Source organism: Ixodes scapularis, unplaced genomic scaffold, assembly GCF_016920785.2.
Source record: "Ixodes scapularis isolate PalLabHiFi unplaced genomic scaffold, ASM1692078v2 PGA_scaffold6__148_contigs__length_123643588, whole genome shotgun sequence".
NCBI lineage: Eukaryota > Metazoa > Arthropoda > Arachnida > Ixodida > Ixodidae > Ixodes > Ixodes scapularis.
This window is the reverse complement of record NW_024609881.1, coordinates 45,517,595-45,533,037: the sequence shown is the minus strand read 5'-3', so window position 1 is coordinate 45,533,037 and position 15,443 is coordinate 45,517,595. Positions and strand designations below refer to the sequence as shown.

The window sequence follows — 15,443 nt, the reverse complement described above, 5'->3', positions numbered from 1 at the left end:
CCATCGCAATCTTCGCCTGCTTTCTGGCATTTCTGGCTCGGAGCCACCTCAAAGACTGCACAATTTCTACTTGGGAAAGTATGCGCGGGCCTAATTGCGATATTCGTTATCTTTATTTCTAATCGGCCAATCCAACACGTGGAAATAATTTTTTTTTCTTTTTGCTTTACAAGAAGGTGAGAGATATGGCTCACCTCTGAATTCCCTGAGGGGCTCTGGTGCAGACGGCGTCCTCCGTCGGTCCCTGAGAATGCGAACCGCTCCGTTCTTGTCGATGGAGAACCGTAAACACCTGCGCGATATGTCAATGGACACGGAGAATAATCGTCAGTAAAGGACGACAAACATGACCCCGTAATCGCAGTCGGTAAGAAACAGGTATTGGTGATTTTCATTGACGTGTTTTTTTAACCTATTTTAAGGGCTTCGTCTTCAAACCGCCAGGCGATGTGAATATTCAACTCGCCCGAGAAGGCTGGCGAGCGAACCTGCCACCATCACTTTCTGTTCTGTGTGTGTTCCTTCTCTTAATCTTTGTTGTTACGCGCTGTTACACCTACATCATGTTATACAACGAATGACCGATTTTCAGCCATCGAGCTAAAGGGGGAGGCCTTGGTACGCTTCCCGCTAATGTTAGTGCGTGTCAGGACAAAATAGTTGAGCTCAAATCGAACGTAAGAACCATTAAAAAAAAAAAACTCGATGACTTTGAAAATTAGAGTAGAAGGTCAAACCTAAAAGTATACGGAATTGAAGAACAGGACTACGGAAACAGTGAAGCGCTCGAGAAAATAGTTCTGGACGATATTCTCGGAGAAAATTTTAAACGTACAAATATCGGGCATTGAGTGCATTCACCGTGTTGTAAGGAAGATTGAAAACAAATTCAGACCGGTTATTTCTGAACTACTGAACAGTAGTGATAAAACAATTCTAAACTGTCTTTCGAAAACTATTACAATAGTTTTCGAAAGACACTTTACACCAAAGAGTTTCAACATCTTTTACATCAAGCAAATGTACATAGAGGGTGCCTCGTTTTAAAAGGATCGCTACACTGCCGCTCCTTGATGTTCTGTCTTTTGTTAGGATAACGTAATTTGAGGGTACAGTTTCCCTGTCAAGTATGAGAGGATGTTACCACGTTTCTGTAATTCTCTCGCCCTTAATATGTTGGTGCATATAGTAATACAAGTTGTGTAGATATTTAACATGCGAGGTAGGAGACCGGTAAACCACGCCTACAAATACAGAATGTATCTGTGGGTGTGGTTTACCGGTCTCCTACCTTGGATGTTAAATATCTACACAACTTGTATGACTATATGCACCAACATATTAAGGGCGAGAGAATTATTATGATTCGTGATTTTAATTTTCCGTAGATAAACTGGGATTTGCTGCAATCTGACATAGCTACTACCTCTGATGTTCTTATAGACATTTTATTCACATTTAACCCTACACAAATCATCAGGAAGCCAACAGAGGTGCAAAGGTCTCCTTGTCCGCTGGACTCTATAGCTCTTAGTGATCATTTTCCCCAGGAAAATACTAATGTAGAAGTGCTAAAGGGCATCTCTGACCATAAAACAGCCGTTGCAACAATACCTGCACGCACCCGTCCCACGGATATATAACTTACATGCTTGATTTCAGTATTGATAATGACGCATGTGTACAAACCTACCTTTTCTCGTGCGCTCTGGAGTTTTCTCGAGGTTTGTGATTGCACCGCTTTTGGAATAGATGATATAGGGTTTAAGTTCAAATCAATTGTAAAGCATTGCATTGCCCAGTTTGTCCGTAAGAAACGTAAAATGATACAAAAAAAAGACAGCCCATGGATAACATGTGAGGTTATTCAACTCAAGCGTAGAATCAAGCTGCTCAGAAAATGACCTAAGAAGTACTCAGTTACAGACTGCAGAACTACAGGTTGCAAAACAAGGCTTTCCAAAGAACCTAGTGCCCTCAAACTGAAAATGAAGAAGCAAGAAGTACTTCAATGTAACCCTCACGAGTTTATGAAAACATCACCCACTAAATTTCGGAAGCTATATAAGTGTATTTCTGAAATCACCACTAAATACCCTAACGCCTTTGTTACTCTCTTTGGTGATTTCAATTACCCAAACGTTGACTGGTCTGCCCTCTCTTCTAGTTACGCATTGTCTCAAGAATTTATAGACTTTTGTTTAGATTTCAACTTTACAAATGTTATCACTCAGCCTACTAGGATTACTAATCACTGTAGCAATATACTCGACTTGTGCTTAAGCCAAGACCCCTCACTCTTCAGTAACATCACATACTTACCCGGCATTAGTGACCATCTCGTCATCGATTTAACTCTCTCTCTCTCTGTTCCTCATAGATCACATTACTGCAAATTCATTCGCAATTACGCGAGAGCTGATTACGCATCAATCAACTCGAACCTCGAAAATTTTTATCATACTTTCTCAGTTAACTTCTGGGAAAGAACGGTTAATGAAAACTGGACTCTATTCAAAGATAAAATGATCTACCTGATCGAACGCTTTATTCCACTGACCCGTATTATATCTGACAACACTAACCCTTGGTACAATAAAACAATTCATAGTCAATCCAATAGGAAAAAAAGTCTCTATAAGCGGACTAAGGCTGTCAACACTACGGCTTCTTGGAACACCTACTACGAATGCGCTAGGGCTTATAAATCAGCAATAAATCACGCCAAAACCAAATTCTATAGTATCGACCTCTCCAACATACTAACCACGAAACCAAAGAAGTTTTGGAAAATAATCAATCCGGCACTTTCACTTCCTTTGCAATTTGTAGATGACGACGGACTTCCGCTTTCTGATAAACACGGCGCTCTTGCTATTAATAATTTCTTCTGCTCCATCTTTACTAACGAGGACTTACTAAATATTCCCGACTCGTGCCAATCCACTGACCCTCTCATGGATCCTATCGTAATTGACCGTACTGGAGTACTTAAGGCTATAGATCAACTAAAGGTGTCCTCCAGCTCCGGAGATGACCAAATTAACTCTAAGGTATTAATAAACACTAAACACATTTCTTCCACTTTCCTCTGCGACATATTCTCTCAATCTCTTAAACTCCCTGAAGTACCATCAGATTGGAAAGTTGCTAACGTCATACCCGTTCATAAAACAGGCGATCGCCAACTAATCAGCAACTATCGTCCCATCTCGCTCACCAGCGTTTCATGCAAACTCTTAGAGCACATTCTCTATTCTAACATAATAAATTTCCTAGACTCTCATAACCTCCTTTTCAAGCACCAGCACGGATTTCGCAAGTCCTACTCATGCGAAACTCAGCTAACAGCATTTCTAACTGACGTTTACTCAAATTTCGATTCCAATGTTCAAACTGACGCCATCTTTATTGACTTCTCCAAAGCATTTGACAGGGTCCCTCATCAACGTCTTTTAATGAAACTAAGAAATATTAATCTTCACCCCTCAGTAGTCAATTGGATTTCTGAATTCCTTACTAATCGCACACAGTACACTTCTATTAACAATATAAAATCTACCACAAGCGCAATAACGTCTGGCGTCCCTCAGGGAAGCGTTCTTGGCCCCCTTCTTTTTTTAATCTACATTAATGATCTCCACCATGGCATCACTTCTGAAGTACGTTTGTTCGCCGATGACTGTGTCATATATAGACCCATTCATTCACGCCACGATCAGCTAACCTTGCAAAACGATCTCCAACTTATAATTCAGTGGTGTCATAAATGGCAAATGGCTTTAAACTATAATAAATGTAAATCGCTATCTTTTTCCCGCAGTTCACATGTTCTATCCTCCTCTTACCACTTTTCTGGCATCCCAGTAACTGCTTGTTCATCGTATAAATATCTAGGAGTTCATCTGACATCTGACCTGTCGTGGACCACTCATATAACAACTGTCATCGCCGATGCTAACCGCACTCTCGGATTTCTTCGCCGTAACCTCAGACAAGCTACATCCCCCGTAAAACAACTAGCTTATACTACCTTGGTCAGAACTAAACTAGAATTCGCTTCTTCCATATGGTCACCGTGGCAGGCATACCTAACTAACAACCTGGAATCCTTTCAAAGCAGGGCCCTCCGTTTTATTTATTCCGACTATTCCCCATACGCAAGCATATCAGGACTTCGCCTATCAGCTAACCTTGACACTTTTTCTCACCGCCGCAGGGTGTCTCGTCTTTCTCTTCTTCATCGGATCTTTTATTACAACAGTCATCTCAGACAAAGTTTGTTATCTCCTCCTTACCGCATTTTCCCTCGTCTCGACCATTCTTGTAAACTCCGTCCGATTTCATCGTCAACCGTCACTCACCGAATGTCTACTTTACCATTGGCCATTGACGACTGGAACTCACTGCCTGACGTAATTGTTACCTTATCTGATACTAAAAAATTTTCTGCAGCCATTAGCTTATTTTTTCTAACCCATAACTAGATTACAGCGTGTTTTCGTAGATAAATAATTTTGTTACTTGTTTGTTTTTTAAGTGTTCACTCCCTTGTGTAATGCCCCCTGGGCCTTCAAGGAATAATAAATGATGATGATGATGATGATATTAATCCAAAAGAGTCTAAAACGGAAACTTTGGGCTGTCCAGAGAAACAAAAGATGACCGATGAATTTAGAGCCTACATTAGATCCGTTTTTACGGTTAACAATGGCAGAATAAGAACGCTTCAAACTATTAATGACAACAGTGAAGTGTTGGAAAAATTAATAGCAACTGAGTCAGGTGTACTTGCATTGCTGCTTGAATTAGACGGTAAGAAAGCAGCGGCCCGGATGAAATTCCAAATATGTTCTAAAACGGTATGCCGAATGGGTTCGTAAGTATTTAGTATTCCTTTCCAACAAATCTCGCGACCAATCTTCTGTGACAACTCGATGGAGGATCGCAAAAGTTGTCCCGATCCACAAATATTGCGAACACTCACTAGCCTCAAATTATAGGCCAATATCACTAACATGCGGTACATTCTGCAAACTGGTTGAGCACATTATTCTTAAATTTAGGACAGAATTTATTGAGACAAAGACAATATTTTATGTACACATCAGCATGGCTTCAGGAGCGGGTTATCAACACTTACGCAGCTATAGTAGGTTACAAGTCAAAAAGGTAGCGGCAAATGCCCCTCAAAGGGATTCATAAATCCCTCCGCCACCTCCGCATCCAATAGCGTCCCGTCGTTTCCGTGACGTCGCGGCCAACGCGAGAGGAGGGTCTTGCCTTTCTGTACATATTTGCTTTATCTTTCGACTTTGACTGAGCATTGTGGAAGCCACGAGAGGGAGATTAGAGTTTTCCCCCTCCGATAGAAACAAAAACGACTTTCGGGGATTAGGTTCCCCCTCCGATGGATACAAAGGCTGCTTTCAGGGGCTCGATTCCCCCTCCGATGAATACGAAGGTCGCTTTCTTAAAAAGTGGGATCGGAGACAAGTTGGCATTACTCTGTAGCCAATACCTATCCATTGAAGCGGAACAAGGAGCGTTTCCATTGAACTCTTCTTTCAACTGCGGAGGGATTTGAAACCGGCGCATACGCTGGTGGGAGGAGCTTCTCCTACCTTCTTAACTTCTAACCGACTATAGATACACACTTTTTTAGTTATAGAAGTGTTGACTTGTTTATTGGTACCATTGAAAACCAACTTATTTGTCAATCTAAGATTTCATGTTATTTATTTTTCAAGAAAGCCGCGCGACTTTTTTTCTGTTTATTCTTGGTTACCTCAAAATATATATTTGTGTTTCACTTGTACCCCGATGACTTCTATAATCTCTACAGGGATTGGCAGTATTCTGAAATAAATAAATAAAATAAAATAAAATGCTGAGGCTAGCAAGAGTAGGCCCCCAGGAGTGGTCTTGCATGTCTACCAAGATATATCGGGTTAATCGCTGCTAGATGGAACTTGGAAGATATCGCGGGCACGTCCAGAACCCGTCTTACATAATGTTCATCTTGTTCGATTTTTCTATTCCATGTTGGCGTCACGAATTCCGATGCATGCAACCTGGTAGGCGTGGCAGTCATTCTTAGTATGTAAATCAATCCCGAAACGTATGGGCGTGCTTGCAGAGCTGAAAGTATACGGGCACTGTAACCGGACACCGATTCGAAGAATCGGTGTCCGGTGGCAGTACCCGTATAAACTGAAGGTATTTCGTTTATACGGGCACGTTCCCGTACATACGGAAGTTCTTTCGCTTACACGGGAAGTTCTTTCGTTTATACGGGCCGAAAACGGAAGTTCTTTTGTAGGAAGAACTTCCGTTTTCGTAACTTCCGCGTTTCGTTGATCGGCGATTGAGAAGGAGACGTCGTCGTTGTGATGTCACGTAAGCGTTGGGTTTGCATCGTCTGCGAAATTTGCGTCGTCCGTTCTCTATACATAATTCTCACGTGACGTCACATCCCCTACTCCTGCCTGCCGGCGGCCATTGCCAGATACTGAGAAGCAGACGCGGACGCTGCCACCGCCGCATGGTCGCCGCTCGATTGCGGCTCCCCTACGGAATTTGTAACGCCCATAGAGCGCGATGGCGAAAGCCATTCGCCATGAGTTCTGCCCTTCCTTTTTCGAAGACCTTGTGGGCCCCACAAGGGCTCGGTATGAGTCTAAAGTGAAGATGTGCGATGGCGTTGATCCGTACACGCTACGTTTCGGCGCGGACACCACTCCAGATGGGGACGTGGAGCCAGCCACGACGCACGTGAACATAATTAACTAGTACCTGGTTTTGTCGACGAACTACGTGTCTCTGCATCAGATGAAGGCCTTCAAAGCCCTGAATGCCCATAACTATTTCACGAGTGGATGAGTGAAGAGCCTGACAGCGAAGCGTCTCCCATCGAAACGTATCGTCGTGCTGCGAGAGGTGAGTTGACAGGCAATAAAATAAGCGTCTTTATGAGAGCCGAAGAGCCGAAGGTTTGCCTGCCAACGAAGGGATGTGCCCGTACTTTCCGCATTACAATTCGCAGCATCCTAGCTGGGTAAACTCTGCGCTGCCGCCTCAACACCATAGACACCAGTGTGCTACAAACCCTACACAATTACAGAAACGCTGCGAGAAAGGTAAAGGCAAAACTCTGCAGCGCGACGCTACCAGACACCCAACACTGCCTTGGCCGCTATGGCTATGTGCACAGGGTGCTAACAGAAGCATCTAGCAATCTACGTCCAGTTGAGCAACGTATTTTTTTAACGGTAGGGAAGTGAAGACCGCAGGACAAGGACGTTGCCCAGGTTTTTCCGATCTTCCGATGTATGCGAGCAAACCAGAGGCTTCGACGTTTTTTGAACAGCAGCGTTGTAAGCTTACACTCTCACGTTATCACTTTTGGCAAACGGTGCAGCCCTATATTTGGCTCTGTGTTACTCTGCTGTGCAGAGGACTTGCTTCTGCATTGGCAGCGGAACATCGCGCACATCGACATGACTGCACCACTACGACGGCGACCACACACTACAGAAGAAAGAAACGTACACTGTGTGCGCCGCAAGCGCCATAGCGACGCAGCCTACGCAGCAGCGTCTAACGTTACCGGCACCGATCCTGAAATCGAAACTATGTCAATACCTGGTAATGGTGCTGACATATCCTATAAGCCCCGGCTGTGGCTGCCTTAACGTTTAAAACCCTTTTTTTTTTTTAGTACGTACGAATCCGTTAAGGTTTACACAAACAAACGGTGACGGGTGTCCCTTTTCTCTCTCTCTCTCTCTCTCTCTTATGGCGCGTTTCCACTGGCGGATTCGCGGGCGAATCCGCAAGGGCGGAAAGCTGAATTTAGAGCCGGTTGGCTAAATCGACTTGTCGTCGGCGGAAAATCTCCATCAGTTCGGGGATTTTCCGCCATAGGCGAGTCAATTTCCCCAACGGCTCCAAAATCCGCTTTCCACCTGCGAGGATCCGCCCGCGAATCCGCCAGCGATTCCGCAAGTGTAAACGCGCCATAAGAACCACTGATGACTTAAGAAACGAAGGGCGTGCATGGTGGGTCCCGAGCATCTCATTGGCATCTCATTATCGCCCCACAGTCAATCAGATTGCGCCATTAGCAAAAAAATAACTGCGAGGAACCTATCACGAAGCGAGAATCGTGAACATATTAAGCCCAGGGTTTCTAGAGCTGTCAGAGTCCATACTCCGTTTCAACTTAAGTGTTCAGACGCAGTCGACGATACGATGCAATGGGACCAATCAAGCAGTGTCAAAAGAAGCGCAAGTCACAAGGCCTTTTAACGTGAAACGTTTTTAGGTTAGGTTCTCAGATTAAGTGAAGCCTCAAAAAGCGTAACCGCGAGTAAGTGGAGTTAGCTCCACTAACTCCACTAACTCTAACTAACACTAACGAACTCGAACTCTACCTAACACGAACTCAAACTCAAACTTTAACTAACTCTAACTCTAACTAACTCTAACTTTAACTGTAACTCTAACTTTAAGTGATGCTAACTCACCACTAACTCCACTAACCACTTGGTTTACCGCTAGTGGTTTAGCACCGCTGGTGCTAAACCGAGAACGTTTAACGTAGAAGCACAATTGCAGGGCAGTTTTGGATACATTTTCTATTCGGGATGGGTTCAACGATGATAGAACACGTACAGAAACACGACGAACATCACGACGGTGCGCGTTTTGACGCTGTCTGACTGTTTCCTTCAGCTCGTAGTGCCGGTTGCGTCTGGACTTCAGGTGAAACGAGGTATGAAGTGTACTCAAATGTTTCTATAACAAAACGAATCGTCTGGGATTAGATCATTTTAGACACCAACGTACGCAGCAAAATGTTTCGTCTGTCGCTTTAGAATGCCAAAGTTAACATCATAAAACACAACGTCAATGTCGGGTTCTCGCTAGCCGTGTCGCGTAGTGAAAGCGCCCGCTACTAAGAGGGAGTCATGTGCCCAAAACGCCGTTTCCCCTCGACAAATCTCGAAATTGGAATGCTTTTCTAGAAATAACGCGTCATCGTCACTTTTCAAGACACAGTAGCTGACGACCGACGAAAAGACAAAAATGCAATAGATATTAAAAAGCATCACAGGTCAGCCAACCAACCTTCGTCAAATCCACTTGTCTTCGAGATAGCGAAGAGCAATCATTGGGAGATGGTGAAGCGTGGCTCAAAGAGTCTGGATACCCAACAATGTCATTTTTGCTGCTTGTCCGTCAACGACTAGAGCGAATCGGGGTGAAGACTGCAGATTATCGTTGTACACATTCGTTTGAGAAAGTAACTGAATTATGCTCTCTGTTACATGGTCCAAGAGTAACCTAACTACGCGGTTCGATCTCGTTTGTAAAAAGAAGCGGAAACGCTACTTCGTTGCCGAAACAAAGTAACAAATTAGCGGCAACGATGTTGCCTGTAACAGTGTACGTGCACGAGTATGTTGGTGTGCACGTCTACGTGTCTTCTGAAAACGTAGGCCTCCAGCAAATCCTCCCAGACGTGGTCGAGTTCGTCTGACAGGTTGTGACGACACCGGCAGGAAGCCGAAGGGCGTCTGTGCGCTATGCAAATTGTAAATCCGGTTCGTTGAGTTTCTCGAGCGTACGAAACGCATTCAATGACTGCTGGCGTGTGGTCTCCTGAGAACCTCACCTTCTCAACAAGTGCTGATACATCTGTCTGTTTTGTGTATTCTGCGACTTATGCGCGTAAGCCTATACGTCTACCTGTAACGTCGTTATCCCACATATTTGAAAAAGAATCTTTTTTGTACTTTGTAAAGTATTATCGTAAGCAAGCGCTAACACTTCACAAATTACTGTACAAAATACCATGTGAACTACACTTGACAAATTCTGACGGCCCCAGTATACGTGTGCCGTCGAACTGTAAGCTATAGAAGCACGTGGAGCAAAAGCTCGCACTGCGCAATCATGTACAGATCCTGGACTTGTCAGCTTGCGTGTCGTGTTCTTATGTATTTATTTTTGCGGGAATTCAGAATTATGTCTTCTAAAGTTCGCTGCAGGTTAAGAATAGCGAGACAGGCTCCCCCCTCAAAGCCCTCCACTCTTTCCACTTTAGCAAAGTGAAGGCTGGACAGGAGGCGAGTGGAGAGGACAAGGCGAGTTAAGAATGTGAAAGGGCGAGGCATGCAGCCTTGTCCTCCTAGTCTTAACCTGCAACAGACTATATGCGGAGCGCGAGTTCGTCTGCTTCTTGAGCAGGGGTTGCAGTGATGTTAGAATGTAGAGCTCTCATTGGCTACTGACTAAAGGATAGTGAGTAGACCTCGATGCTAGCTGCCTTGAGGCCTACCCACTATCCTTCCGATCGGAGGTAATCAGAGCTTGGCGTTCTGACGTCACTGCAGCCCCTGCGAAGAAAGCAGACGACCTCGTGCTCCGCATAGCCAGCTCGTTCCCGCTGCTGTCCATTTTGATCTGAATAAGCATCGTACCGGCGTCAGGTCGTAAACTTCCTGTCACTTATACGTGGTGCGCGTTAAAGGAGCCAGGCAAGCCCTTGCTGTGTCCTGTTCTCTTCTTTTGTCCTCGTCCTTGCTGCGGACAAGATTGCATAAGCCGTGATGCTGTACCGGGTAAGTTTCTCGTCTACAGAGGAGAGACCAAACGCACACCGGGGCCCGGGGCTAACTTCCAGCTGTATAGACAATCATAGACTAAACTATTGTTTACACGCGCGCCTGCACACTTTTCTTGTTTTACTATCGCTTCTTTTTTTTTTTCTTCTTTTTTTAGGTACAGAGGACAAAACATTTGCGGCAGTACGTTTTCAATACCTTCACTCTAAAAAATAGGGGTGTACAGGGGACAAGGGGTGTACAGGGGTACACCCCTCGTGCGATATGTAATGCCCCAAAACTACATTTCGACGTTCTGTCCACCGACGTCGAGCTGGTGATACCAACTTTTACGGACGGCTTGATAGTGGAGCGATACAACGTTTTTTTAATAGCTAATGTATTCATTAAAGGCTACATTAAGACATTTAAGGTTTTTCTTGGGCACTTCTGCAAAACCTCAGTAATTTTTTTTGTAGTCTTTTATACGCACATTAGCTATTTAGTACGTTATATCCAAGAGCTATTAAGCCGCTTGTAAAAGTTGGTGTCGCCATCTCGACGTCAGTGGACAGAACGACGGAATGTAGTTTTGGGAAGTTACATATGGGACAAGGGGTGTAGCCCTGTACAGCTTCTATTTCTTACAGTGTGACAAAACTACTCACACGTAGAATACGTTTCATTGAGTCGGTAAATTGTGGCGTAATTATTTTTTGCGCAGAGACACGTACTTTTGATGAAAACGCCATTGGTTGTCGCTATGGTCAAGCGATCACTTACGCCAGTCAGTGGAAGTGAGGCGCGTGCACTCGCTATGGGCGACGTGAGCGATCGAAAGCGTCGCTGTGGTCGGCCCACCACAATTGGCCGAATGCTGACAATGACGTCAGCAAAGGATGTCTCATCGACGGAAATAAGAGGAATGTCAGAACTTCCATCTTGACGGTGTTGGCAGCGTTGCTTTGAGAGCGCTATGATTTCAGGCTTCCAAGATGCCCATTACATGACACCATCGAACCTGTTGAGCACAAAGTAATGACGTCACGAAAGGTAATCAAATGAGGGCGCCACCGAAACATCTCGCCGCTAATAGCTGCAGCGGTGACACTATATACTATGCGGCGAGCAAGTGGTCCAAAATGCGTGTTTGGCGCATCGCGAACGAGAGGACGGGCGCGCCAATCAAAAAGGGCAACGTAGAGAATGCACGGGGAACGCGCGATGACCAAAGCACCCAAGTGAACAGGGCCGTCACTCGTGGACGCCTAGGGGGGAAGCGAAAGCACTTGGGTGCGTACGGCGGCTAAAATAACACACGTACGTGGTGCACAGAGAGTAAACGAACTTGTACTTCGTATATTATTGTCATGGTCGTAAAGCTTCTGAGTCTCCATTTTGCGTCTCGCTTCTTCGTCTCTCGTTTTCACCAAGTTGCCCTCGCAAAATAAAAAAAGGCATTCTATGTTGAAACCAACGTTACTAAAACACTCACTCAGTTGGGAAACTCCCATAGCGACAGCTTTAAAAAAGTGGCCCCAATCTGTCTCCGAGCACCGAGCTAATGACAAACACAACGCCACCATTTCTCCCGCAGCGGCCACTCGAGGAACTGCACGTGACTTCCATTTTGGCTCTAAGAACAGATACAGCGGAAGAGGTTACAAGGGTACCAACCCCGTCTCCCCGGCGGACGCACCGCGTCAAACTACCGAAGTTAAAATGCACCTAGGTCGGGACGCAACCATGCCCAGCTGAGGCATGGTTGTATAAAAACAATATTAATTGTGCCGCAAAACCCTGCAAACTAAAGATTTTAAAAACATAACGCGCCCCTCTTTTTGCACTAAACTCCAATAAATCTCATACGGAAAGAGTCTTTCCCGTTTGTTTTTACGCAAAAACAGGCTTTCAAAAAGCTCAAGGTGACCAGAGTACAGACGAACGATAAAAGTGGCGCTGTTGTCGCATTTAGCTCGGTCTCGGTGGACGCCAGCGGCCCAGGTTTCGAGGGCGAGTTTCCCAACTGAGTGTTTTAGTAACGTTAGTTAAAACGTTTTGTAATGATGTCGTTATTTCACTCTAATTATTTCAAATTAACAAGGGGCCATTTCGAACAAATCACGAACGAATCAAAGCTGCAAGAAAACGTTTAAATGACTCAGCGTCGTCGGGCCTAGGTCTTGGGCTCCTAGCACCCTTAAGGAGGAACCCCTCGAAATACGAAACGTCGGCTTCCAATTGGAGCCTTCCAGTAGGATTCCTTCCGAAACCAGAATACAGTTAGCTCGAACCAGCAATAAGGGGTTTCTTCCGGTATATTTTTTTTCTCGCAACCCAGACTCAGACGTTAAAATTAATTGATTGAATGTGCACATCCTAGATACTATCGCATTCGGTAAACTTTGTTGTTTGCCGACACCATCTCCAAGCAAGATCCGAGAAAGCGCCGATGTCGTATTAGAGCTAACTGTGTATCGCAGTTCACGCTACCGGAATACAAATTCAAGTTCGACGACCCAGCGCGAGCAAAAAAAGAAATGGCACATTATCCTCCCGCGTCAGCTAGGTCAGTGATTCAGTAATAGGACGTCATCGTTTACTCCGCTTTCTCTTCCACGAACGAACGACGATTGTTCGACGACCCCATTGCTGAATAAACTAGCCGCGACGACTCCTCGTCTGACGCAACCGGTCAACCAAAAACTGTTTGCGCAACTGGCCGTTTCGAGGAGAACCGGTTTCGGGGGACACTTTTCGTGTTCCGGTTGTCAAAACCTCCGACGCGAATTCTTCGCGGGGAAAGGTCTCTGTTTTCTTAACGTGCAATACGCGTACTCGAGGGCGACCAGGAAAAGGATGTGACGTCACGGTTGAGACGTGAGAACACGTTCAACACGGCTCATGCATCGTGCAAAATACAAGGAGTTTCCCTGCGGACATGATGACAGAAATATATGCGGACATGTCTCAAAAATGTTCGAAACATGTTTTCTTTATACATGCTTCGAACATCTCTGCAGACACCATTCGTATGATCAATGTGACGGCAGAGTCATACAATAGAGAGTTTCAGGTAACCGTCTTTGCACATCCAATACGGTATACGATGGGCCCTCCGGTATGAACTGCGCATGTGCGAGTCGTCTGTGGTGGCGCATGCGCAGTTCGCACCGGAGGGCCCATCGTAGCGTACCGGATGTACAAAGACGGTTCCTTTAAACTCACTAATGTGGAAACACTCATCGGACGGTACGTACAGATTGTCTTTCATTAGCAGCTGACCGCGGCTTCACGAGTAGATACGGATTGGCGCGACGACACGGACATCGTGTCCCCGCTACATTTTGGGCTGAAGGGCTTCTGCGCTAAACTTAGCGGTGTAGTCTGTCCGCTAGCTTTAGTGGGGAAGTTGACCCCGTCAAGTGATGTGACCACGTGTCACCTGGGAAGGTGTTTCGCGTTCACTGGCAGCGAGTCTCTAATGGCTGGAGCCGAACCATTTGATGTTGATTTAATTTTCTTTCTTGCTTTTTTTTCAAGCTTCGAAATCGTTTATCCAACTGGACAATATAGACCATTCCAGAAACGGGCGTCTGGTAGGTGCCATTTTCAGAGCTCGTGCGTATGGCGCGTGTTTCGCTCGCTTTCCGCGAAGCGATGACCGCATGCGCATGCTGGACTGTGATGTTCCCACGCTGCAGGCTGTGATTATGTTTACATTGGAACGGCGTTTAGACCTTTCCAAGAAAGGGCTCCTGGAGGGTTTCATTTTCAGTGTCCGTCCGTATGGCGTGTGATTTGCTCTCTGCGTAGCGACGAACATGCTTCTGCTGGGCTGAGGAGATCGCGCGCTGGGCTGAGGAGTAAACATTGGAATGGCTGTATTGGCGACTCCACCGTGTGGCTCTACGCCCCATTTCCCAAGTTGAGCTGCATCGAAGGCACGATTGGGGGAGCCTCAATAAAGTTCTTACTATTCGCGCGTGAGCACACTATACCGTTGCAAACTCTTCCGACAGGGTGTATATCGTCATAAACGTCCGCAGAACTTTTTTGCGGAAAAAAGCCCTTTTTTAAAGTGTGTGTGTGTGTGTGTGCGTGTGCGTGTGCGTGTGCGTGTGCGTGTGCGTGTGTGTGTGTGTGTGTGTGTGTGTGTGTGTGTGTGTGTGTGTGTGTGTGTGTGTGTGTGAGGGGGGGGGGGGTGCTGATTAACGCCGAAAACGGTGGAAAGTTTCGTTTGTGTATTCTCGTCCCCAGCCACAACCTTCACATACACGGTATTGGGGATGAAAAAGGGGAGACAGTACAATCTAGAAGAAGCAAGAAAAAAAAATGAAGAAGAGACAAAAGAAGAATGAGTGACATTTTGGCTCAGGACTTGAACACCTTATAGTGGCATGGCGAGAGCAAAACGATGTTTACTCTCAGACCACAAGCTCCGTCATTCAAGATGGCGACGCCCGCGCAGAAAAAAAGTCTGTGGCAGGAGTTTTACACGTAGTCCGAGGAACATTGATACTCCGTTCACCCTTAAGCTGAGACTAGAAGCTCCGCCTTCAGCACGAGCTTCTAGTCTCAGCTTAAGGGTAGACTGAATGTTGCCTCCTGAGGTCTCTTATTGTAGTTACCAAAAAAAACTCGGTTCACAGATTACATCGCAGCGCTAAATTAACACTAGAAACCGCGCTGACGTATATGTAACTTAGCATTGACGCAGCGCTGTATCGGAGCTGTATCACTAATACAGCGTAAAGTCAACGCTGCGTCGGCAGAATCTGCGCCATTAGCACTGAGGTAGCGCTGTGGTGTATGAGGGAAGAAACCGTAAGT

At 45.5% G+C, this 15,443-nt stretch overlaps 1 protein-coding gene across 1 annotated transcript in view; it reads right to left on the bottom strand.

Moving 5' to 3' along the window:
- LOC8026137 (CUB and sushi domain-containing protein 1) overlaps nt 1–15,443 on the bottom strand; it is an 80,202-nt gene that overhangs the window by 51,529 nt on the left and 13,230 nt on the right. Inside the window, exon 2 of the mRNA XM_029980804.4 lies at nt 195–292. Within this exon, the coding sequence (XP_029836664.2) occupies nt 195–292 (98 nt within the window). The remainder of the gene's footprint in view (nt 1–194; nt 293–15,443) is intronic.